This window comes from Glycine soja, chromosome 4, assembly GCF_004193775.1.
Source record: "Glycine soja cultivar W05 chromosome 4, ASM419377v2, whole genome shotgun sequence".
In the NCBI taxonomy this organism is placed as follows: domain Eukaryota; kingdom Viridiplantae; phylum Streptophyta; class Magnoliopsida; order Fabales; family Fabaceae; genus Glycine; species Glycine soja.
In genome coordinates, this window is record NC_041005.1 from 5,655,308 (window position 1) to 5,679,584 (window position 24,277).

Genomic DNA, 24,277 nt, shown 5'->3' on the forward strand with positions numbered 1-24,277 from the left:
TATTTTGTCAAATTCGCGATTATTGAATTACTGTTCTAAAGACTATTTAGGTGTTCACACAACGTACAGATATTATATCTAATCTACCTTAATTCTGAAACAACTGTTGTCTACTCAATAATTTCTAAATTAAGGACATGTTGGGTTCTTGCCCCGTTCTACTCCTAGTACTGCAGTATGTAGATAGAGAACAGTTGACAAATGAAAGGACATGTAAAGAACAAAACAACACAGGACCTTGTTGGCTTTCATTAAATATTCGCATGAACAAATTTATATTCTGTGGGGAAAAAATATAACATACACCTCAACATTACTACTGACTATTCTTGTAAGGAACATGTAGATAAATAATAGAAACAGAGAGGGTACATTCCCATCTATTTCAGGGGTTCAATCCTCCAGACAACTTTGATAGGCTGAAAATTCTTGCTATATACACGACAGCAACCTTGTGTATCTCCAAGCAAAAGGGAATAACAACACAAAATGAATCATACAAGAGAACTAACAGTTGATGCCACATTGACCATTGGTTAATTTGTTGGAGTCAGAGGTGAAGGGATCAATCCTCACCCACAGCAAGGAGAATATTGAAGCAAGAAGAACGGACCAAACAATAACAATGGTTGGGGTACGATTTTGCCTGCCCAAGAGACCCTTCAAGAATGGGTATAGATGGGCAATGACCCAGATAGCAAAGAACAGCTTGCCAAATAGTGGACCCCAAGACTGGTAACCACTGTTTATGGCATAGGATACACCAGCCACAATCCCAACCAAATTCACAATAAGCACTGTTGTAGGAGGGATGAGAAGTGATGTCCATTTAAACACATAAAGCTCGGCAAAGTCCCCATCCTCGTCCGATGCCTTCGATGTAACAGTAAAATTTGTATCGATCCCAGCAAGCACTTTTAGAAGCCCCTGGAACACAGCAAAGAGATGCGCAGATGTCCCACCGATAACCCAGAACTGTTCATTTCTCCACCAGTCTTCTATACTGACCCCACTCCACCTAAGCTCAAGAATTGAAGTGGTAAAAATGGAGACAAAGAGAAGAATGAACCACATACTGGCAAAGTTGCTTATCTGCATAAAGATTAACCAAAATGTTATTGGACTTCCAAAATTTTAGAAAGTTCACATTGACAATTAGATCACTATCGAGAATTATATAAATTTATCAGGAAAAAATGAGATAGAAATCAGTTACCTCAGGAATAATAAATTTATTTGTGAGAAGACAAAATGCAGGAAGCGTACAGTAAGCAATCAATGGGATTGAGGTAAACGGGTAGACAATGGTGTTAATATAAGCAAGCCTCATCAGAGGCTTCAACTTCCCATTGTAGCCATACCACAAGGGACAATGCCTGCTTAGAAAGATCTCAATTGAACCCAAGGCCCACCGAAGCACCTGATTGAGACGATCAGAAAGATTGATAGGAGCAGAACCCTTAAATGCTGGGCGAGGTGGCATGCAATAGATGGAAATCCAACCACGAGCATGCATCTTGAACCCAGTCAAGATATCTTCTGTCACAGAGCCATAGATCCATCCAATCTGATGAAGCCAGAAAATGTTTAATTAATATCTAAACAAGCTACTCATTAGTGTTGCATCTCATATTTCCTTAATACCAGAGGACAGGAATGAAGAGCACAATGATAAATTGACATGCTCACCTCTTTGCCCCATTCTGTCTTGTCTTCGTAACCACAGCTGATAACATGGATTGCTTCCTTAAGAAGAGTTGCAGGGTTCGTTGAAGGTGGAATGCCACCCTGCTCCATGAAAGTGGCAGCAATAAAAACTGGAGACTGACCAAAACGCTTCTCCAAGCTCTTTTGAGACATAAGTAGTGTCCTTTCATCATCATAACCTGAAGAAGGACACATTGCATATCAGCTAGGGATAGGACATTGTCATCTTGTTTTTCAGATAATTCTGTATGCATATTTGGCAAACAAACTATAGCAAATTCGCGTAAATTACCAGTAAAGTTGATCAATGGGATACAGGGAGCAATAAAATTACATGAAATCAACAATAGTTTTCTCATAACAGCATACCTTCAACACCCTCCTCTATGTCTTCCATATTAAATATGGGTACAGTGGATTCAGTTCTTCCCATCGCCTTCTTCTTGTCACTGTACTTCTTATTGCCACCCTTTCCCTTCTTTCTAGAACCGCAACAACTCTTTACAATAATGTTAGGTTCCAAATCTTCCTCAGTCAAAACAGGATCATAACCATACAAAGCTTGCCTATTGAAACAACAACCAGTTCCCACATAGACTGGGCCCTGAACACCATCCTGACCTTTCATGTTGATCTGACAGGTACAAAAAAAGAAATGAAATTTAGCCAAAGCACTGGTGAGCAATGCAAACAAAGAAAATATTTTCATTTTTGCAACTTCATAAAATTACACAAAAATAAAGTGATACATACATCAAAGAACACAATATTGCGATTGGCATATCGATCGTGCAAGTCAATGCCGTCAAATCTCTGAGGAAATTGAACATAGCATGTCTTCTTTCCAAGAACAGGATCCATCATGAAACACATGGCTTCTTTGAGGGCTTTGCTATTATTGAAATAGTGATCACAATCCACATTCAGAAGATATGCACCATTGGTCAAGACAGCAGAAACTCGAATCTACATCACACAAGATAAACCACGGTTAGATATGCTCAAAACATATTTTCTGGTAAATAAAAACCGCAACAATCATACCCAACCATGGCACAGTAAAGGAAATGTATAATTGGTTTGCAGAAGGACCAATAATAATTTTCTCTACTAACTCAAATACAAAATCCACATGATCAACTACCAACATCATTCACATCCTAAAGCAGATTAGAAAACTTGTTATTAATAGTTGCTAGTCTATCATTGTGTCATGTTGAATCGCAAGTACCAACATCATTTGCATCAGTTTGTAGGTTATTTTCCATATCTATTCAGTTCTGACATAAGCACAAGTAAAACCCACAGCTACATAAAAGTCATAAATTTGATAAGAGTGAAACAAGACACAGGATAAAGCCATTTAAGAAAAGTATAAATCAGCAATTTCATAAAACATAAAATAAGAAGCTTCAGTTTGACAAACCAAAGCATTCATAGCTCCAGCCTTCTTGTGATGTTGGAAGCCTGGTCGCTTCTCACGAGAAACATAAACAAGTCTAGGCAGCTCATTTCCATCTGTATCCAGCCCCCCACTATGACCTAAAAACACCTGCACAAAACAAAAATTACAGCTTGAAAATATAACAAAGGCAAAAGATTATTCATGCACTTTGAAGAAAATGGTAATACCTGAATCATTCCCGGATGATCCCTAGGATTATTTCCAGGCCAAGGAGTTCCATCCTGCATTGTCCAACCTTCCTCTGGCATCTTCTGAGCTTTGGCTACAAGGGCATTGATCCGTACTTTGAATTCTTCATATTCTCTCTGATAAGCAAAAAATATCTATAGTTAATTTGTTATACTCATGTACCAAACTACAGGCCATGGGTGGAGAGGAGTAAAGAAGAATTTTCATGCTCAAGTTATGGAACAGCATGCTTTGTTGTCAACAAAGTTTTCACTTGGTATATTAAAAATGTCTAGATATAAATATTTAACTGGAAGTGGAAACACAATGCCTCAAAGAACAACCTTCATTGCCCGTCGCTCTTTTACAAACGAGGGCTGAATCTTGTCCTTTAAGTAATCAATCTTCTGGGCAAAATAAAACTCTGGGGCTCTTGGTTCAATATTGTGCTTTTTGCAAAAGGGCACCCACTTCTTCGCAAACTCAGCTGTTTCAGATAGTGCTTCAAAGGTCAACATAGCTGAACCATCATCTGATACATAGCAGGAAACTTTGTCGACAGGGTAATCAACAGAAAGTATAGACAAAACGGTGTTTGCAGTAACAAGAGGTGGCTCTTTGAGGGGATCCACTGTACTAACAAACACATCAACAGGATCTAACTGTGATGGTTCTCCTTCACGATCATACCTAAACAAGACATACTAAGATTAGTGACATACAAAATGACACATGATAGTTAAACCAAGATGCGAAGCCCAACAAAACATGAATAAAATGAGCAAACACAGACCTTAAAGCAAGCCGTTCAAGATAAGTCTCACGATTAATGGGAGACCATTTTGGAAACTGATCCAAGAGCCAGGATAAGGCAAACCAAATCTCACAAATAACTGATGTCAACCACAGTGGGTATGCATCTTTCACAGGATGAGTTACACGATATTGTAAGAAGAAGCCAAGAATAATCAGCCGGAGGATGATAACAACACGATAAGGCGTCAGCTGAGATGAAGGAATTGGCACAACACGACTCATAGGTTGTCGAGCATCATCTACCCTGTCAGGAAAAAAAATCACTATTTAACTTAAAATAAAGAAACGAAATTCAAACTGCATAGATATTGAAAGCTTGTATATTCTGCCTGCAAGTTATGAATTTCATTAAAAAAGAATCTAGACCTATAATCCCCCTCAACCCCACTTTAAAAAAAAATGATGTAACACTACCACAAGTACTAATCTATCCTACAATGACAGGGAACTAAAATGCAATCTTTGTAACAAAGAGAATGTGAATCAACTTTAATGGCCTTGAATGCTATTGAAAGGAAAAAATTTCATGGTCTAACTTACATTAGCAAAGATTTCTGCAATACTTTCCAAATTATGATCTAGTCATTAAACATCAATGGAAATGGCATAAGTGGCTTACATTTGAAGTTCTTCTCCATTAGAACCAGTCCCTTCAACATCTCCACCTTTCCCTTCAGCGTATCTACCAGTCATTTGCACCATATTTTTCTCCTGCTTAAGCTTCCAACCTTCAACCCTTTCTTTCCAGTCAACATTTCCCAGACCATAAGAATTCAAGTCCTTTGATGGGTCCACAATTCTTACTGGAACTGTAATAACAAAGATTTAGTCAATATAAATTTCATATAACCATGAAATAAGAAATATCATACTGTAGCATCACTTCAAGTTAACTCTATACCTGGTTGCCTTGGATCAACATAGGGAAGTGAGTGAACCTTTTCAGATGGGCCCAGAGGACCTGAAGTAGTTCGCACAGATTGAGTATCAGGTGTGGCACATGGAATCTCACCAGACATCTGACCATATTAAATTAAGAATGAGATCAGTCATCAGAGGGTTATATTAATCCCCAGCCAGCAGTCAGCATAAAAGATGCAGACAAAATCTAAAGTAAGATCCACATACGGAAATCATATAACAGTTTAATAGATTACTACCGTTTGGCCATTGGTGAGGAGGGGAATTGGCTGTTGAGATTCACGTCTAGAAGACGACGACAGGTCAGGATCGTCTTCCCACTGCCGCCTGGCCTTGGCTTTTCCTTGGGCATAATTGAACTCATTCTCGATATCATCAGAATCATCTTCATCTTCATCACCCTCAACTCGAGGACTCCCTAAATAACAATATCCACAATCATCTCGTTCAAATCAAAACTCAATCGCAATACATAATTATAACCAAAAAACAAGTAAATAAGCTCACAAACCTACCTCTGTGCCTCTTGTATCTAGTCTTGCACTGTGGACAAGACTGGTTCCCATCCTTCCGCTCATATTCATAACAAGGACGACACACAGGGAAAGCACACTCGTTGCAAGCAACAAACACATCACCAGTAGCAGTTAATCCAACAGTATCACCGCATATTTGACAGATTTGCCCATTCAAATTCTTCATGGGTTTAGACTACATATTTAAAAGCATCACACTAAGTCAGAACTATTTTAATTCCTTACTTAATTACTAGTAAATAAAAAGTTAAAAAAACTCGAAGATCGAACTAAGTAACGCAGAAAATCACTAAAGTGAAAATCAGATCTGACGCAGACGAAGAAAACGAGAATAACATTGTGTACGGAGAGAATGTGTTAGACTCACCCCGCTGTCAGAAGAATCGTGGCGAATCCGAACGAGCTCGTTCCGTTTATGCGAACCGGCAACCATTCCCGCACTTGCTTCCATGTTCGCAGAGGAAGTGCTTCGCTTCAGATCAAAGCTCGTGACAGAGAGAGATCAATTTGGAGGCAAAAGCAAAGCGTGAAAATCTTCGCCCATTCAATACGCCATCTCTCACTCTCTCTCTTCACTTGCAGACTCTAACACGCTCTCTCTCTCTTACTGTCTCTTTTATGGTTATTACTTTACCGGATGAACCCGTTCCCGGTGTTCTTCCCAAGCCGTTTAAGCTCTGGCTTATGCAGCTAAGCTCAGCTTCTACTTTGTCTTCTTCTGAATTCCTCCAATCACGTGCGGACACGTGTTAACCGCTGTGAAAGAGACGCGAAGCGATGCGGAGTTTGGCACCAGGCTGTCCCAGTTATTACCGCTTGCTCCCGGTTTTCCTCTCACCGGCTGTCGGTGCCACGCGAGTTTACAAATATGCTCCATCGTCGACCAAATTACGGATCTGACCTTATTACAAATATAATAACTGGACCGTTACAACTAACGCTGAATAATTTGCTGTCAATTTCTTGTAATAATATTATGTGTGACCGACAAATGAAATTATGTGTCGAATTAGTGAAGTGATATTCCTTATTGTTTTTTATTATATCTAAATTTTATTAAATTGTATATATTTTTAAATATATAATTAAATAATAAAAACTATTTGCATAAATAGTAAATATTTGTTTATATACAATAATATTTACAACTTTTTTTATAAGTTGACATCACGTATAATTCGAATAGAGATTTTTTCTGATAGAGTTTATTCATGTTGTTGTCAGAAAGATTATATTTTGAAGAAAAAAAAACCAATGTGAACCAGCCCATTTAAAAACTAGTTCTATTTTGAGAGTGAAAGCAAAACAAAAAAAACATCTTTAATTTTCTAAGAATGTTTTGCTCATGTACTATTAAAAAAACAATATAATAAGGTTATTGAATGGGGTGCTGCTAGGAAGAATCTGTACAAAACTTCATGTAAAGCATTTTTTTGATTTGTATCATCAATTGTACTTTACACTAATTTTTTTTTATCTTAATTCCCTAATTTATAAAGAGAAAAAAATCTTGATTAATTTGAAATTCATCCAAAAATAAGTAAAATATGTCAAAAAAAAATGTACACTAATTTAAAAGGAGCTTACATACCCTAATATAAAAAAAGTTTACACGTTTGAAAATATGCCCATTGTAAGCATATGTAGGATTAGAATAATATTATAATTTATATAGGTCAAAAGTAGTTGTGCAGTTTATATCATTCCATTAATAATTGTATTCAATAATTTCTTTTAATAAATACTTATTTATTTATGCCTCGAAATATTCATTTTATTTCTTGATCCGATTAGGATTAGGATCAACAAATGTAAAATTTAATCCAAATTAAGATTGATTGATTAATTAATCATTCCACATTTATTATAGCACAGGTCAAAATTTTCCCATTTGTTTTGCCCTACCATCTCCCATTTAATTTGATATTAGTGTTAGAAGGAGTATTATGAATCTAGTCTTATAAAAAAAGATGCATGTTACAATAATATTACACTATACTTGAAGCATCACATCTCTATATTTGCTTTTTCGATAGACAGAAAAAGAAAGGAGACATTAATCATATTTACAAGTCATTGATCCGAAAGATAAAATCTTAAATTTAAATCTTGTGAATAAAAAAAAGACTTGATTAGAAAAAAAAGAATTTCATTAAAAATAATTAATCAAATTCTTCCATAAAGATTAATCATTAACAAAATCAATAAATTTTTCATGCCAATAATATATTTACCAAAAAAAAATCTTATAATCATTATATATCATTTGAGAGGAGTCGATGGAGCTTTCGCTAACACAACTTTTTCAAACTAGTGAGTATATTGGGGTAGATGTCATCATGCCCTTTGGCAACATGGCTTAATGCATAAGACTACTCTATGACAAAGAACTAGAGAACCCCTTCTTTGACGACTTATTTAGTATTTGAGATAAGAAGCAAAGGACCAAAAATGCACATGTATCCAGGAACCGAAGTCCCATTTTCAATAGCCAGTGTAATAACCAATTATCACTTTTGTCACTTCTACCTCCTCGCATAACAAACCCTCAAAACATGACTAGGGTTGGTGAAAGTGAAACGTAACTTACTATACAATTGTGTAACATTTTTCACATAGCCTACAATATAAAAGCAGATCAAAGAAGTTAAAATCTTCATGCAGTTTCAGGAACAGAGCGCTGGTAAGGAACACGGCGATCTGGAACTCCCTCCTCAGCACGTTTGTCTTCAAACCACTTAACAACTTTTTTTCGAGGAATGTTTGTTACATGTACGATACTACTGATCATTGCATTCTGCATTGTGATTCAAGGCAGACAGAAAACGGTATGGAAGTTAAGAAAAAATGCTTTAAGGAAAACTACAAAATGATAATAATAATGACAAAATCTATATGCAGTTGCTTAGGTGTTTTTAGTGTTATTCAACAATCAAAATAGAGTTTGACTTCAATAATTTATGTTGATTTTTAATAGAAACCTTTATTAGGCAAATTACCACGGTAAACTCCAATTTTGATTTTAAAAACAACACCGAAAACACCTAAAGAACATTCAAGTTCTATTCTTATAATTACTAGAAAGACTCGTGTTGCCATTAGCCTATTAATGCAACATATCATATTTATAATTAAAGAGTAATGCAAATTGGAAAACAGAGCAGTTTGATTTGAGCGGGCTTTTTTTTTGTCTGTCCATTTTTTTCACTTTTATTTGGGGCAAATAAAGATAAGAACATGGGCATATGTAGTGTTTATGACAGAGGTCAGAAAGGGAGTGAGATCTCTATCTGTCTGATATTAACATGGAACATTTACCTTTTAGCTCTGAGAATGAGAACCACTGATTGACTTTCATTTTAGCAATTGTAGTAAATGTCATATAATTTTCCAACCAAAAATATAACACGGAATCATGAAACACAAAGGTATTCATTACAGTATTACACATCTTAATTGTTTTGCTTAAAACGTGAATACTAGTACAAGCATGCATTATTTGAAGTTTCTCGTTCTCCCTTAAAACTATTGATTCTAGAGGAAATTGCTAGTAAAAGAGAAAAAAATGGAGTAAATAAATAAGAAGATTAGTTACACAAGATCTTCTATCACAAAACTTGTAATGTTGAAGTAAGGCAAATGTTACTTACAGTGGGTCGTTTTGATCTCCTATAAACTCTCTCCAAAGTGTCAACATGGGCCTTTTTCAGTCGCTTTTGAGCATGCCAATTACGTTGCAAGGTATGAACAGGTACTTTAGCCTTAGGTTCAGATTCTATTTCTGCATGATCAATACTTGTTTCTTTATGAACAATCTCACTGGGCTTAGTTTCAAGTGATACTACAGTCGTTGTGGGTTCATCAGGTATTGATAGACTCATCATTAAAAGATTTGGAGGAGGGTCACGAAGCAATTGAAGAACAAGAGCCCTATCAAGACAAAGATCGGCAGCAAGATTTTTTATCTGCAACAAGTTAAAAAGTGAATTTGAGGAATGAAATTCTGAAGTTGATATATGGGGCTGTCCTGGCAATGGTGTCTTTCATGTTAAGTATGGATGACAATAAAAAGAATTCACCCATCTATGATAATCCCTCACATGAGGAGGAAACAAAATTTTCAATCAGAAAATTTATCTTATGTAAAGTCTAATCCTCAGTATTTATCCCCCTCAGATAGATCCTCTGCACTAACTAGTATGAATTGCCCTTAATCAGAACTCCAGGTCATTCAGGAAGCAAGCAACCAGACCTGGCAAGCCTCAACAATCAATCAGGCTATAGGAAGCTTCTACCTACCGACTATCAAGAAGAGGTCATAAAATCAGAAATTGCATCATATTACCAATGGTAATGGAATAAGAGGCTTAAACAAATAGTTGGCATTTTCCCAGACAGATTGTGATTTATCAAACAATGAAAAGTCATACAAGAACTTCAAGTAGGGAACAAATCAGTATGCTTAACCTCTGCTAAGGGCAACCAAAACAATCCCATATACCCTTAGTTATGGTCCCAAAAACATATTTTTATCGGTTATCCATTGAAAATAGTTAGCTAACTAAGCACAAATGAGATTGGAACAAGGCAATTTCTTAAAATAATGAACAAACAAGACACTTACACTTGTTTTGCGGCGGCCAGCTTTTAAGGCTCTAGCCAATTTCTTCATCTGCCAATTCCTAAGGTTCAGTGACCTTTCATCTCCACCATCCTCAATATCATCATCATTTTCTGGATCACCGCCAGTTTCGATGTCGATTACATCCGAGTTTAACAATTCACCATCAAAGTCCCCCAAAGCATTTTCCAACTCACGTTCAAGCAATGCCATGTCTTCTTCACTTATCTCATCCTCACCATCATCGTCTGACAAATCACCGCGTTTGAGATCTTCTTCGAGTTGCTTGAAGAGCAGCTCAAAAGCGTCCACGCCATCTTCATCGTCCTTAGTAACATGATCACGAGACTTTTTTTGCTGTGAAATATAAAGCAAAAAAATAAACTCACATTAACACACAGAAATAAAAAAGCTAGGAAGATAAGCCGAAACATTCATCGACAATCAAAAAGAAGGAAAAACACTTTACTAGAGATCCAATTTGTTTATTATTTCAGAGAAAGAAGCAGAAAGGATGTGGTAATATAGAAATGACCTTGTTTTTGTTTTTGGAAGCAGCAGCGACAATTGAAGAGCAGAGGTTACGAGGGCGAGAGGAAAGAAAGACAGAGCAAAGAAGTGGTTTGCGTTGGAAAGGAAGAGTGAGGAAGGGGTCACTCCGAGCACACCATAAACACTGAAAAACCACAGCCATCCTTCTCTTCTCTTCTTCGGGTTGGGACTTGGGAGTGACGAGGCCAGAGAGTGAGGTTTCTTTGATGTTTATCTAGTAAACCACCATTTTTATTTTTGACGAATTAGTCTTCTCTTAAAAGGAAGAATAAATTCTAAACTAGAGGATGAAAATAAATAAAAAATTAAATTAAAGTAACCTATAAAAATTGTGAGTTCCTAAAAAAAATGTTTTTTTTAATATTATTTTCATCTTAAAAAAACACAGCCTAAAAAAAATTATCTTCACTGAAAAATATTGAAAATTATGTTAAGTAATTCCTAAATATTTAAAAATCTGAAATTAATCTGTGAGCTTTATTAAAATATATCAACTTAAGATCCATAAGGTGATTTTAATCTGATCGATTTTTTCTCTTTTGTAATTAGTTTCCTCATAGCACCTTTAAACCAAAAAATATTTAATATTTCAACTTTTATTTAAATAATTTTGTTGTTTTAAAGACTAATTATGCGAGAAAGTAATAGTTGAGAAATAAAATTAGTTGTTTATTTATATTTTAATTTTGAAATGTTGCCTACAGTTTACATTTAATTTTTATTTTAGTATCTAAAAAATCAAAGAAACAAAGTATACACGTCAACATAAAAATATATAAATATCTAAAACTCAACCATGAATTGGATTAATATTTAAATTTAATTACAAGATAGATACTTGTGTTATAAAATATGAAAAGTTTTTTTTATAGAAATATTAATATCTATATCAAATAAAAACATTTATATTATTCACACCCAAAAATATTTTATACTAGTTCACTACTTTGGGCGGACCTATGTGTAAGCTACAAGATTAAATGTATAGTATGATTAAATGTAGAACTTAATAAATAAAAATCGAAATTAATAAAATTAAAATATATAATATATTTTATAAAATAATGTTATCTATTTAGCTCATAAGTTCACACAATCAAAACAACATCATTTCTACTAAAATGCAAAAAAAAAAAAAAGTTATAAACAAAGTTTAGAGAGATTGATAGAATATAATGCACTTAAATTACAAATTCAAATCAATCAAACTCAATGTTTACCTCACTATATGACAAAGTTATTATGACATGTAAAATTGTTTTACTATAAACTTTGTTTATTGGTTCATCTATTATAAATGTCAAACTATTTAAATTCTATAAATACTATTTGAATATTTTTTATCCATCACACAGTAGACTGATAAAAATCTTATATTTATCTTCCATCACATAGAGAAATATGAAAATCCTCTTGATTGAATGTCCATATTTGGTATAAGCTCTTTCTATTGACATTATTGTAAACAATGCATAAACATCTAATTTTAGAAGACAATAACAAATAGAATTAGTAATGATTTTTTTTGTTGTAAGGTCAATTGTTTCAATTTGACACATTCAAATTAGTCATATTATGAATCTAAAAATATACTCATATATTGAGACCTTTTATTTGTGTTGGGGTTAATAGAAAGTGAAAATCTATCACATAAAATGACAAGAGATTAATTATGTCAACATGTTGTTTGGAAGAAAAAAATAACTTCAAAGATGAAAATAATTTTATTTGCTATCCTTATTAAAAAGTGATAACTAACATGTGTTATTTCTTAATTTTTTTTCTTACTCTAACTTATATGGGTGAGATTCTAATGATTTAAATGTTAACGTATCTATATGTAATCACATGTTCTTATTTTACTGCTTGTTATCATTCATTCAAATAAATAACTTAAAAATAATCACTTCCATTTTAAGAACTTAATAAATTGTAAATAACATACTTTCATGTATATGACCATTAAACTATAAATAATATCAAAATATAGTTAGGTTTAAAATTATAAGATATATGATTACAACTCAAAAGGGATGAAACACTTAACTTTAATGAGATGTGCTAAATGTACCCATAAAAGGAAAAAAAAAAATACAATTTCTCCACCAATGATTTCATTTATCTAAATCCCATTTCAAAAGCATAGGTAACCTTACATAATGAAATTTTCACCCCATCCGCATCAGAAAACTGTCTACTAACTTCCCTTATTCATTAAGTTTTAATCTATTTATACAGCTTCGAGCTAGAAAGCTGAACAAACACAACATCTTTCGCACTGACATCATGAAACTTTGATTCAAAGGATAACCTTTTAACTAGTATGAAATATTTCAACATTTCAAGATCATAATTTGCACTACCATACATAGTTTGCTGCATATTTTGCAACAAAATATAAATATCACATTTTGTTGACCAAATAAATAAATCTATAAACCTAGTTATAAGAAGCATACACTCGCATGAGTATCATCAAAGCCATGCCCAAAGAAAATTGACTTTTCTGTAAAAAATCAAAATTACAAATTTAAAATTATTAAAAATTAAAATTATAATTTAACTTATTTTTTATTTATCTCTAGTGGTCACAAAAGTGTGAGAGTAACACGTATTTAATTTCATTATAAAAAAACACGTATTCAATTCCACTAACATTCTTATGATTAATTAGAGAGAAAGAACAATATAAATGCAATTTTGAAAATTAAGAAATCAAATTAAATAAAACCAATTAAATAGAAAGATGGAAAAAAATAATCTAGCATTTTATTATGTTTGCAGTAAAGACAAATTAATAAAACAAGTTTATGAAATAGAAAACATAAAGTAGCGGAAATTACAAACGGATACCCTGTTACTGTTAGCTGTGACAGGGAAGAAACTCAAGAAAGAGGTTCCACAGCGTCGAGAAGCTTCAGATTCTCCGTCTCCACCATGGCAACTCCCACAGCACCCTCGAAATGGACCGACAACGTTTCCTCAATAGCATCTCGCATCTTCTTCCTCCTCATCATCTTCCAGATTCCTCTTTTCAGGTACTCCCAACCCCTCCTTCTTCCCGAATCTGCAAAAAATCCCATGAAAACAATACACACGCGTCGCCAATTTATGCACAAAAATTGTGGTTCCTTTTCAAATCATCAGCATCCAAGAGTTGAATTGTGACCACGATATACATGACATTTAAAAAAAAAAAAAGGGAAATAAGAGAGGGAAAAAAAACCATGTGTCCGATTTAACCGAAATCAATATTTGTTAGATGGTTTCCTTTATGTTAACTACCTTTTGACTTAAAGAGTTAATATCAACTTTCAAATCATTAATTAACCATTTGATGGTTGACTTGGATATCTTCATACATGCTTCCAATTTTACTTACTTTCTTCTGCGATCTAATAACCTTGTTATTTTTTTTTTTATATGGTAGTTAAATAACTTAATAATAGTTATGATGCACTGATAGTGTGAAGGTTTTTTACATTATCATCTAATCATGATGTCATGTAAATAACTTCAATTGTGATATACAGAGTGATTTCTAATTGGTTGATAGTGCAGAAATCTTTACACTCGTAATATATGAAAATTAAACTCCGTAGGTTAAACTATACTATAGTTTGTAGCAATGAGCTTGTTTGAAATTGATTCTTTTTTTACAGGGTGACTTGCAGATCTGGCATGTGTACAACCCCTTTGCATGTCACGTCATCGCAGTTAATTGCAAGTGAGATCTTTCCTGTTGTTGTTGTGAAGGGTCTTCTGTACCCAGGGGCTGCAGTGAACGGCCTCATCCACAACATGACCGTTCCAAGTTGGGATAGTTTGTTGGACTTGTATAACTTGACCGGTGTGAAGGAAGCTTCTGCAGTAACTGATCTTCAGCGCTTGGAGGTTTGGCAATTTGACTACCCTACACATTTTGTCTTTTGATTATTGAGGTCTCTTGTATTGACTTAAAAGTTAAATTAAGCCTCCTTTCTCATTTTGTGGAGTTGTTTGTTCTTGTCAGTTGCAACCATCTTTTCTAATTTGAGCCTTACTCTTGTCAAGGATTTTGGGTGGACTATTTAGTTTTGAAATGGCTGATGTCTTTGCTAAGTTGAATAGCTAAATAAAAAATGATTATTAGATTTCTAGTTTTATTTTCTAAGGCAATTTTGTTTCCCAAGGAAAAAAAAAACCCTCTGGCCGAAGAGAATACTCTGTTGGCAAATTAAAGAGGCATTAATTGCTAACAAGAGGAATGTTAGCTACACTCTTTCAGACACTCTTTCTAACTCCCTGTGATTGACTTGACTTGAATTCGTTGGAAAACACCAATTCTGGTGAGTCTTACTTCTAAATCGAAGAGAGTATCATTAAATCAGAAGTGAGATAGTTGTTGCTAGCATTACTCTTCCCAATAAAATGTGCTCCATAATTATTCCGTGTTATTCTTGTCTATTTGCAATTTGATATACCGTCATGTGGAATTTTCAATTAATTGCATTGTATCACATGATTCCATTTTCCATTAGGTTTCTGTTGACACTTTTCATCTATAAAAATACTTCAATTGTTTTCCAGGTTCTTGCAGGGAGCTACTTCACAGTGGCCGGAGCACTTGTGGGTATTCTAAAACCCGGGAGAATGAGCATGTTCGGGTCCCTACTTATAATTTGGGGGCTGGTCAAAGAAGGGATTTTAGGAAAGCCAGTAAATACTGATCCTGCAAAAGCCGTGTACGTCTACCCAACAATGGTGATCGCCATGATATGTGCTTTCTCATCTGTTAAGTATGATGTGAAGAAGGTTGTCAGGTCAGCCCCTATCAAGTCGTCTGCAAGACCACTCAAGAACTCATCTAAGTCTAAGCTGAAATAAGTGATATTCATGTTGATAAGTTTAAATTGTACGCTTTCCTCCCAAATTCATTTTGGAACATATATAGTTCAGTTTTGCCAGAATCATTACCATCTCGTTTTACTATATTCCTTTTAATTGATTGAGCTTGTTGATTTGTAGACGGGAAAGAGGCTTAGCAAATTATTTATAAATATAGATATCAATCAACTCATCAAAGTGGTTGTTATATTAGAATAACTAACTTAGAAGTCATATAAATAGTACTGAAAATTCTCCAGAGCATGCATGAAGTTGGCATCCTCCTGTTTCCAGTACATATTTTTGTTGTTTTATGATAAAACAATAAAATAGATGCATAATCATAACAGCAACAGACAAATGATTATGTAGTTTTTTACTCACTTTATCCCGTGCAAAGTGAATACCGCATTAATTTGTTCAAGGAAAGAAAAACCTGCATTGTCGGAGTTTTTGACAATTTCTCAACCAGTTTTGAAAATATTTCTTCCGCAACTAATAAATAATAATTGATTGCTTGACAAACGATGCGTCCAATATTTGAAACAGACCCTTTCAATCACAAACTAGCTATGATTAAATTGAGTGGTGAGATTAAATGAATAATCTCCACAATTCATATATTCAAATGAGAAATACTCGCCAACAGTTTCATTGATATTTCGCATTGAATTAATGAGAAACATGTGAGGAGTCACTACAAAATTCTATCGAAATTCTATCCAACTCAATTTTCAATCAGCAAAAATAATGCTTTTATCAAACGCAGGAGATAAAAACCACAAAAAATTTGAAGCACATAAAAATTGTATAGGAGATATGAACATTTTCTAGCATATCAATCTCGTTAAGCTTTTCCTACCACGTGTGAGACGTAGTGGTAGGTCTAAGAAAAGAAAAAAGTATATCCCAGTCGCTGGATTCCCCCTCCAGGAGAGGAAAGAGAAGGAACTTTCGCAGCAGGGACTATGAAATTTAATGGAAAGACATAGGAATAGGGTAATATCTGCCATAAATCATAATTGTTAGTTGTTTGGTTTTGTTTTTTCTTTCATTCTCGTTTGAAACAGAAAATAAAGTGATAATATATTTAGTTGAATTTTTAAAAATATTTTTTAAAAAATATTTTCTCACACAAAAAAAATAAGAATAATAAAATCTTGTTTTATCAGTTTTTATTTTTTTTTCTCACCCCTTCCCATAGGCTTCTGGCTCTTTCTTTTTTTCTTCTATCCACAAACAATAAACCCAACTAAGTCGCATAAGCTTGTTAAGTTTATTGCATTTTTGGCTTCTGCGAAGATAACTAGAATGAGGAACCAGGATGATGTTGTGAACAGTATTAGGGCGATGCTGGAGAAGGCAGAGGCACCCGTAACTGATGAGTGTTGCATCTACAGAGTCCCCTTTGATATCCGCAAGCTCAACGAAGATGCCTACACCCCCAAGGTCGTTTCCATAGGCCCTTTTCACCACAAAGGCAATCCTCGCCTTCAAAACATGGAGAAACACAAACTCATCTATTGCAACGCATTTCTTAAACGTTCCAACACAGGCTTGGAGACCTGGATCCGCTACATACAGGACGTAGAGCCCCGATTCCGTAGCTGTTACTCAGACGCCCTTGAGTTCACCAAGGAGGAGCTGCTGAAAATCATCCTTGTGGATTCTGGTTTTATATTTGAGCTTTTTTGGTTGACCTATTATGAAGAAAACTCAGGGAACAATGGATCGATTCTTTTAAAACCCTGGTTGACTACTAATGTAAGATTGGATCTGTTGTTGCTTGAGAACCAACTTCCTTTTTTTGTTCTCGACCATCTTTTCGGTCTCTCGATGCAGTCTTACACCTCTACATCTGGCCGCGGCGGTAAAAAGAATATCCCTCCATTTATTGCTTTTACATTTGACTATTTTTCCTTTTACAATAGATCCGAATTGAACTTCCATGGTGTTATGATAAAACACTTCACGGATCTCTTAAGAACTTTTCACCTGCAACATCCTCAGCAAAATCGCATCGAGAAGACAGTTGTACATCTTCCCAGTGCTGCTGAGTTGTCGGAAGCAGGGGTGAGGTTTAAGGCTAACACCACAAGCAAATGCTGCTTGCTGGACTTGAAATTTTCAGGAGGTGTTCTTGAAATCCCGCAGTTGAAAGTGCAAGATTGGACTGAACTTATATTTCGCAATATGGTGGCTTTGGAGCAGTGTCATTATCCCTACCATTCCTTTGTTACAGACTATGTTGCTGTTTTGGACTTCCTTGTAAATACCAGTAGAGATGTGGATGTACTTGTTCGAAAGGGAGTACTCGTTAACTGGCTAGGGGATAGCGATTCTGTGGCTGACATGTTTAATGGTCTTTGGAAAAATGTTACACATATAAATTTCAGTTCCCATTACTCTGAACTCTGCCAAAAGTTGAATGCTTTTTGTAGAAACCCTTGCCATAAATTGAAGTCCACTCTTAGGCGAGATTATTGTAAGACTCCTTGGCAAATTGCTGTTTCCATTGCTGGAATTGTTCTCCTTGTTCTCTCTTTGGTTCAATCAGTTTGTTCTGTCTTGCAAGTAATACAACAATAGAGTATATGCCTCCCCTCAGCCCGAAAGGCCAGGTAAATTTCAATTATTGTTAAATGCTGGATTATTCTTAATTTTTTTTCTTATTCTTTTCGATTTCTACTTCATTCCTTTGGTCTAACGATGTTTCAGTGACTTCCTTATTTCAGGTGCTGTAACATATTAATTTACTCCTTCCCAAAATTACTCATCACGACGGGATGATGATGGGTATGCATGAAGTCCCCTCCTTCCTTATTCCTCCTTTGTTTTTTTTTTTTTTTTTCAATTTTATGTTCGCTAGCTCTTCTTTATTGCACAATTATTAGGAACTCAACTGTCCTTTTTTGTTTTTGTTTGGTTTGCTTTGTTGTAGCCAATTATTATCACTGTCTTTGTTTTATATATTATATATTTAGATTTCTTTTGTTTTTGTTTCTTGATTATGGGAGAAAATTTATGTCTTATTAATCTTAATTTGTGTTATGTTTAAATTGGTGTGTTTTTGTAAATATTTTAATTAATTTTATTGCAAAAAATGTTGCAAATTAACTATTTTTTAAAATTATTAATATATATAAATTTAATTACTCGTTTAGTCTATGTAATTTTTAAATTTATTTTTTTTAGTTTTTATAACCAATAAGTGAATTTTTTAGTCTTTAAAATTTATGTTTTAATCCATCCTTGAATTTGTTTAATTCCGTGTAAAGAATTATAACAATAAATACTTTTTAAAAATTAAAATATAAATTTTAAGGATTAAAAAATTCACTTATTAATCATAGTGACTAAATAAAATAAATTTAAAAATTATAAGAAATATATATATATATATATATATATATATATATATATATATATATATATATGAAATTAATTAATTTAAATATAAAAAAATATGGCATAAAAATATACTGATACTCCATGAGATTTTGTCGAATTACACACATTATTCTTAACATTTTTTTACCCCTACATTGAGTCCACGAAATTAATGTATATATCAATATCGACATCAATATGATTAGTTATAATGTTTTTAAAACAAAAAATCATATAGAGTAACAAAGTAGAGATATTTTGTTTAATTTAACAAAACCTCATATATGTCAACATAATTTGTTCAAATATATATATATATATATATGGTAAAATTTATTTTACTAATTATATATCCAAAATTAAATTAAATTGCAAGTTTTTAAATATTTTTTTTAAATTCAATTTTCTTCTTTTGGCGTAGAGGATGGCCAGGGGCCCCAAAAAAGGATTTATGGCTCGATCTGTGGGGGTAGTCAGCCCCATCAGGTCCTTAATATAAATTATATTATTTTAAATTCACGTTTACTTAAAATTAATTTTATAAAATTATTTTAATTTAAAATAAATTCCTCAAATACACCTAAACACAAACAGAAGAATTTGCAGGGCAAACAATTAAATTTAGTTTGTTAAATGCAAAAGATCATGGTAGGAGTGTTCCATTATTTTCATCTTTAAGTCTATAGAATGGGAATCAGTTACGATTATTATTAAGTAACGTGAACCTAAAAAAGACTTTGATAAGTCCCAAACAATATTTTCCAACTTTTCATCACAATTTACATCTAAGGATGCAAATGGAACTCGTTTCAGTAAAATATGTTAACCTAAATAAACAAGTTAAAAACTCTTGTTAGGATTTAAGCCCAACACTATCCTTTACTTTTTTGGGGGTCTGTATTGTGTTCAGTCAACCGGTCATTAAAGGGTCCTAGTGATAAACTAGTTATATAACAAATAATTTCTTCCAATGAGGAAGGCGTGTCAATGCGCATTACATTCAATGCCATCAATCTACATGCAGAATATGCTGCTAACAAGTATTGCTTGTTAAAATTTATTATTTCTTCTCATATGCAAATTACCTAGTCACAAATCAATATTGATCCTGGATGGCCAGAGGGGCTATGTGAGAGTGGTGGAGTGGTTACGTATTAGCTTATGCTTTATCAATTAATTGCTCAACACCTTAATGGAGAAGAGGCCAACTGATAGTATATACTTGTAATAATTTCTCCTATGGTTAAGATATTATAACCGGGAGGGAAAACGGAGAGATACAGTGAGAGAGCTGCTGAAATTAGGAATACCCACCCAATACTTTTGTCTTCGTCAATCATAGAAGATAAATATATGAGGCATTGGTCCATGTTAAAACTTATACGTGACACAGATGCGTAGCTTCACAAACTGTGTACTCGTACCCGAAACTAGTTTCATGATTCCCTCAAGAATAAAGCTAGGTATTATTCTGATGATTCCCCCAAGAAATGCATCTGCCAAAAGAAAGAACTTTCAAAATTTAATCAAGAAAGGAATCCGGTAATATCCGCCACTATTCCCTGCTCAGAGATTATGTTTCGACCCTCCATTCTTTCAAACACTTAATTAGTATTCATCATTTTTCTCTTTCTATCATATCATATCCTCTATTCTCTTTTTTGGTTAATTACATGACTAGAATGATGAACCACGATGATGTTGTAATCGATATTAAGGCGATGCTGGAGCAGGCAGAGCCACCTGTAACTGATGAGTGTTGCATCTACGGAGTGCCATTTGATATTTGCAAAGTCAAGGAAGATGCATACACCCCAAAGGTTGTTTCTATAGGCCCTTTTCACCACAACCGCAATCCTCGCCTCCATATCATGGAAAGACACAAACCCATTTATTGCAACGCATTTCTGGAACGAACCCATACAAGTTTGGAAAGTTGGATCTGCTACATAGAAGAGGTGATGCCAGATTTTCGTCGTTGTTATTCAGACACCCTTGAGTTTAGTACGGAAGAACCGGTGAAAATAATATTTGTGGATTCTGGTTTTATATTTGAGCTTTTTTGGAAGGACTATCATAATAAATGGCCAGGAAATGACACGTTTCTTTTACAACCCTTGTCAGCCAATACTATATCATTAGATTTTGTTGTTACTTGAGAACCAACTTCCCTTTTTTGTTCTTACCCATCTTTTCAATCTGTCCTTCACCATCGGGTCTGATGGTGGTACCAATAACATCCCTTCATTAATTGAACTTGCGTTTTGCTATTTTGATTATTACAATAGATCCAAGTTGAGTTTTAATAATATTAGCATAAGACACTTCACGGATCTTATTAGAACTCTTCACTTGCAACATCCTCCGCAAATACGACAGCATAGGATAATAGATGAATTAGTGACATTTGTAAAAATATTACGTTTACAAATTTCAGTTCCCACCACATTAATCTCTCCCCAGACTTGAATGTTTTTTGTAGAAATCCTTGACATAAATTGAAGTCCACTCTGAAGGGTTGGCAAGGTGCTGCTTCCATTGCTGGAATTGTTCTCCTTATTCTCGATCTCTTTGGTTCAAACAACTTGTTATGTCTTGCTAGTAATACAACAATAGAATGCCTCCCCTCCCCCGAAGACCTGGTAAATTCAATTATGGTTAATTGTTCTGAATTGTTTGTTATTATTATTTTCAATTTCTACTGTTTCTTTTTGTCTGAAAATATGTTTCAATGGTTTTCTTATTGCAACACAGTAATTTAGTCGATCAAGTTACTCCATCACGATGAGGTGATTAATTGGTATGCATAAAGCCCAGTGCTGCTCGGGAAGTCTATGGTGCAGATTGCAGAACATGATCGTATGTAACTAATCTCAACCCAGCTCCAGAATTGTGAAATGAAGATATAATACATGTCCCGATATATTGATTAATTTCATAACTCTTAGTTTGTTTCCCAAACAATCCACAATGTCAATTGTATTCTATGGTTCTATGTCATTGACAATAACATAAAAAGACTTCCATAAATCCCAAAAAAAAAAGATTGCCAACCTCTCATTACATCATGAAAAATTATTGGAACTCTTTTCATTAAAATGTGTTTAACTAAAAACAAGTTATAGTTATGTTCCATTAAATTTTTTTATCAGCAGATGTTAATGGCTTGTTAGTTTATGTTCTGATAATTAAATAAGTTAAATTCAAATTTTATAAGTGTAACATTGATCTTGTAAAAAAAAGTGATAGTTCATAAATAATTAATATTAATATATCATGGGCTTTATGTACCCCAAAAAATCGTTTATGTAATAGGGGACTTGGATCTTTTAAAGTGGGCCTTTTCGAGTAAAGTAAGCTCATAGTTGTCATTTAAATATTGGGAGTTGTTATTTACACTTCCCTTTATTACTAGTACCCTCTCCTTTGTAATCTATTTTTTTTTCGACACTCCCTTGAAAATAATTTTTCCACACATGATTTTACACTCTATTTTATAATTCTAAGAGCCTACAAACCACCAACTGTGCTCTTCCACCCGTTTGTGAAGATGTTGATCCCAATTCACCCATCTTTGAATGAGTCGTTGGGGTTAAAAACACAAGTTGTTTATGATTCAGAATGTGCACAACAATAATGGCTTTAGTCGTGCGATTTCTGTTATTACCATAAAGGCGTATGAAATTGAAGAGGGCTAAAAGGATCAACCAAATGGTTGATCAAGCTATTGCAAGGAAGCACGGTCGTTTTGAATTCAAGCTTTTTTCAGTGTTGGGGTTCTTTCTTTTATCAGTTTTTCATTTTCAGTTTTAAATTAAATAATCTGTTAATACAAATCTAACTTTTTTTTTACTTTACCTTAGCAAGGGTATAAGTTTGCAGTAATAAAAAATAATCAAAGTTTTATATGGGCTAGATAATTCAAATTCAAACTTTAATTTCATATTTTAAAACAAGTTAGAGTTAAAATATAAATTTAATGTTTTTAAAATAAATGAGCCAACATTATTGAGTAATCTCTCTTTTTAGCCTTTTTTTTTATCAAAATAGCTAAAATTGCAACAATAGGGTTGATGACATCCCAAACTAGGTTGACACCTCAATAATCCCCACACAAGAACAACATAACAAGAAAATAATATAAATAAAAAGAGAAAAAAAAAAACAAGGACATCATAAAGGAATATAGACCAATACTCATGAGATCAACAAACTCCTAACAAGGCTATCTACACCTATTATAGTAGGAAAGCTGTTGCCTATCACTTCTTAGCGTTAAAACCAAATTTTAAACGTTTGATTTAACTCTGTTCATTTACATACTTATTATACATATGCAAGGAAAAAGTCAATGAGCTTAATTGGATATTTTACTTCCTGTTTTCAAATTTTCACCATTTTTATATAATTTTTTAAATTTTGTCACGACATTAATTTTACAGTTAAATATTTAACTTTGAATAATTTTAAGTGAGTGACCTCCTGAAATATTTTCTAGAAAACATATAAATGAAATTAAAATACGCTGAAAATTTGTGTTAAATTATGGAAACAATCGCTATCTTAACAATAATCAAATGTTATAATGACTTATCTAAATTCTACTTTTCTATCTGCATCTATTTTATTTTTAATTGATGTCAAAACACTTTTTAGAACAATTAAACTGCAAATCGCTATAAAAAGTTTTCATTTAATTTTGAAAATGTCACCACTTTTTTTTATAATTTGATTGCTAAGTATCCATTCAAGAAACTAGACTTCATGTTTTGCACTACTATTTTCTACATTTGTTGTTACTATAACTAATACAAAAAGTCACTTTCTACGTCTATTGATACAAATGACTGACGTACGTTCTATTTCTAACTAAACCCATGCTTTACTCGTGTGATGCAGTCTTTGTTATTTTCAAAAATATTAAAAAAGTGTTCATGGATGCTAAAATAGTTTTAAAAAAAAGGGCTTTGCGTATAGACCCCTAGTTATTTCCCACGTAGCTCATATATCGATCTCAATTATATAACTTTTGGGAGAGGTTGTGTGTTTGACCTACATGTAAACCAAAGCTAAAACCATTTATTTCAAAGGAAGGAAAAGGAAACCTTTAAACATGCTTGCATGGGTTGAAAAGAAAGGAAAAGGGAAACTAAAGCTTTTGAAAGTGTATCTCATTTTTTCGTGCATTGAATTGGATAAAAAGTCCTCTTGTTTTTGCTAACCTTGACTGCCACA

The 24,277-nt window shown here is 33.6% G+C and overlaps 4 protein-coding genes and 1 pseudogene across 4 annotated transcripts; 3 read left to right on the forward strand and 2 right to left on the reverse strand.

Moving 5' to 3' along the window:
- Window positions 1-246: 246 nt before the first annotated feature.
- Window positions 247-6,213, reverse strand: LOC114408975 (cellulose synthase A catalytic subunit 1 [UDP-forming]). Its single transcript, XM_028372222.1, has 14 exons — window positions 5,981-6,213; window positions 5,593-5,788; window positions 5,317-5,495; window positions 5,058-5,175; window positions 4,776-4,965; window positions 4,134-4,400; window positions 3,685-4,030; window positions 3,340-3,477; window positions 3,134-3,259; window positions 2,461-2,673; window positions 2,077-2,341; window positions 1,690-1,886; window positions 1,217-1,567; window positions 247-1,092 (listed from the first exon to the last, which is right to left on the reverse strand). Exons 1-14 carry the CDS (start codon window positions 6,062-6,064, stop codon window positions 508-510), a joined length of 3,255 nt encoding a protein of 1,084 aa, XP_028228023.1. The 5' UTR covers window positions 6,065-6,213; the 3' UTR covers window positions 247-507.
- A 1,791-nt stretch (window positions 6,214-8,004) lies between these two features.
- On the reverse strand, window positions 8,005-11,014 carry LOC114408976 (protein OVEREXPRESSOR OF CATIONIC PEROXIDASE 3-like). Its single transcript, XM_028372223.1, has 4 exons — window positions 10,770-11,014; window positions 10,238-10,591; window positions 9,264-9,578; window positions 8,005-8,410 (listed from the first exon to the last, which is right to left on the reverse strand). Exons 1-4 carry the CDS (start codon window positions 10,926-10,928, stop codon window positions 8,270-8,272), a joined length of 969 nt encoding a protein of 322 aa, XP_028228024.1. The 5' UTR covers window positions 10,929-11,014; the 3' UTR covers window positions 8,005-8,269.
- Window positions 11,015-13,609: 2,595 nt separating this feature from the next.
- Window positions 13,610-15,845, forward strand: LOC114408977. Its single transcript, XM_028372224.1, has 3 exons — window positions 13,610-13,824; window positions 14,449-14,680; window positions 15,356-15,845. The coding sequence occupies exons 1-3, from the start codon at window positions 13,724-13,726 to the stop codon at window positions 15,650-15,652; spliced, it is 630 nt and encodes a 209-aa protein (XP_028228025.1). The 5' UTR covers window positions 13,610-13,723; the 3' UTR covers window positions 15,653-15,845.
- Window positions 15,846-16,849: 1,004 nt separating this feature from the next.
- On the forward strand, window positions 16,850-18,658 carry LOC114408978 (putative UPF0481 protein At3g02645). The gene is made up of 2 exons (XM_028372225.1): window positions 16,850-18,273; window positions 18,388-18,658. Exon 1 carries the CDS (start codon window positions 16,964-16,966, stop codon window positions 18,239-18,241), a length of 1,278 nt encoding a protein of 425 aa, XP_028228026.1. The 5' UTR covers window positions 16,850-16,963; the 3' UTR covers window positions 18,242-18,273; window positions 18,388-18,658.
- A 1,189-nt stretch (window positions 18,659-19,847) lies between these two features.
- LOC114408979 lies at window positions 19,848-22,108 on the forward strand (annotated as a pseudogene).
- The last annotated feature ends 2,169 nt before the right edge of the window (window positions 22,109-24,277 follow it).

Bases quoted from the DNA above. Each gene is read 5' to 3' on its own strand.
- LOC114408975 (XM_028372222.1), bottom strand. From the start codon at position 6,064: ATGGAAGCAAGTGCGGGAATGGTTGCCGGTTCGCATAAACGGAACGAG. The intron at 2,342-2,460 runs GTATGTATCACT...TGTACCTGTCAG, and splicing joins GCAATATTGTGTTCTTTGAT to ATCAACATGAAAGGTCAGGA. The intron at 1,093-1,216 runs GTAACTGATTTC...ATCTTTATGCAG, and splicing joins ATAAATTTATTATTCCTGAG to ATAAGCAACTTTGCCAGTAT.
- LOC114408976 (XM_028372223.1), bottom strand. From the start codon at position 10,928: ATGGCTGTGGTTTTTCAGTGTTTATGGTGTGCTCGGAGTGACCCCTTC. The intron at 10,592-10,769 runs GTCATTTCTATA...TATATTTCACAG, and splicing joins CTTCCAAAAACAAAAACAAG to CAAAAAAAGTCTCGTGATCA. The intron at 9,579-10,237 runs GTAAGTGTCTTG...AACTTGTTGCAG, and splicing joins CTGGCCGCCGCAAAACAAGT to ATAAAAAATCTTGCTGCCGA.
- LOC114408978 (XM_028372225.1), top strand. From the start codon at position 16,964: ATGAGGAACCAGGATGATGTTGTGAACAGTATTAGGGCGATGCTGGAG.
- LOC114408977 (XM_028372224.1), top strand. From the start codon at position 13,724: ATGGCAACTCCCACAGCACCCTCGAAATGGACCGACAACGTTTCCTCA. The intron at 13,825-14,448 runs GTACTCCCAACC...CTTTTTTTACAG, and splicing joins TTCCAGATTCCTCTTTTCAG to GGTGACTTGCAGATCTGGCA. The intron at 14,681-15,355 runs GTTTGGCAATTT...ATTGTTTTCCAG, and splicing joins CTGATCTTCAGCGCTTGGAG to GTTCTTGCAGGGAGCTACTT.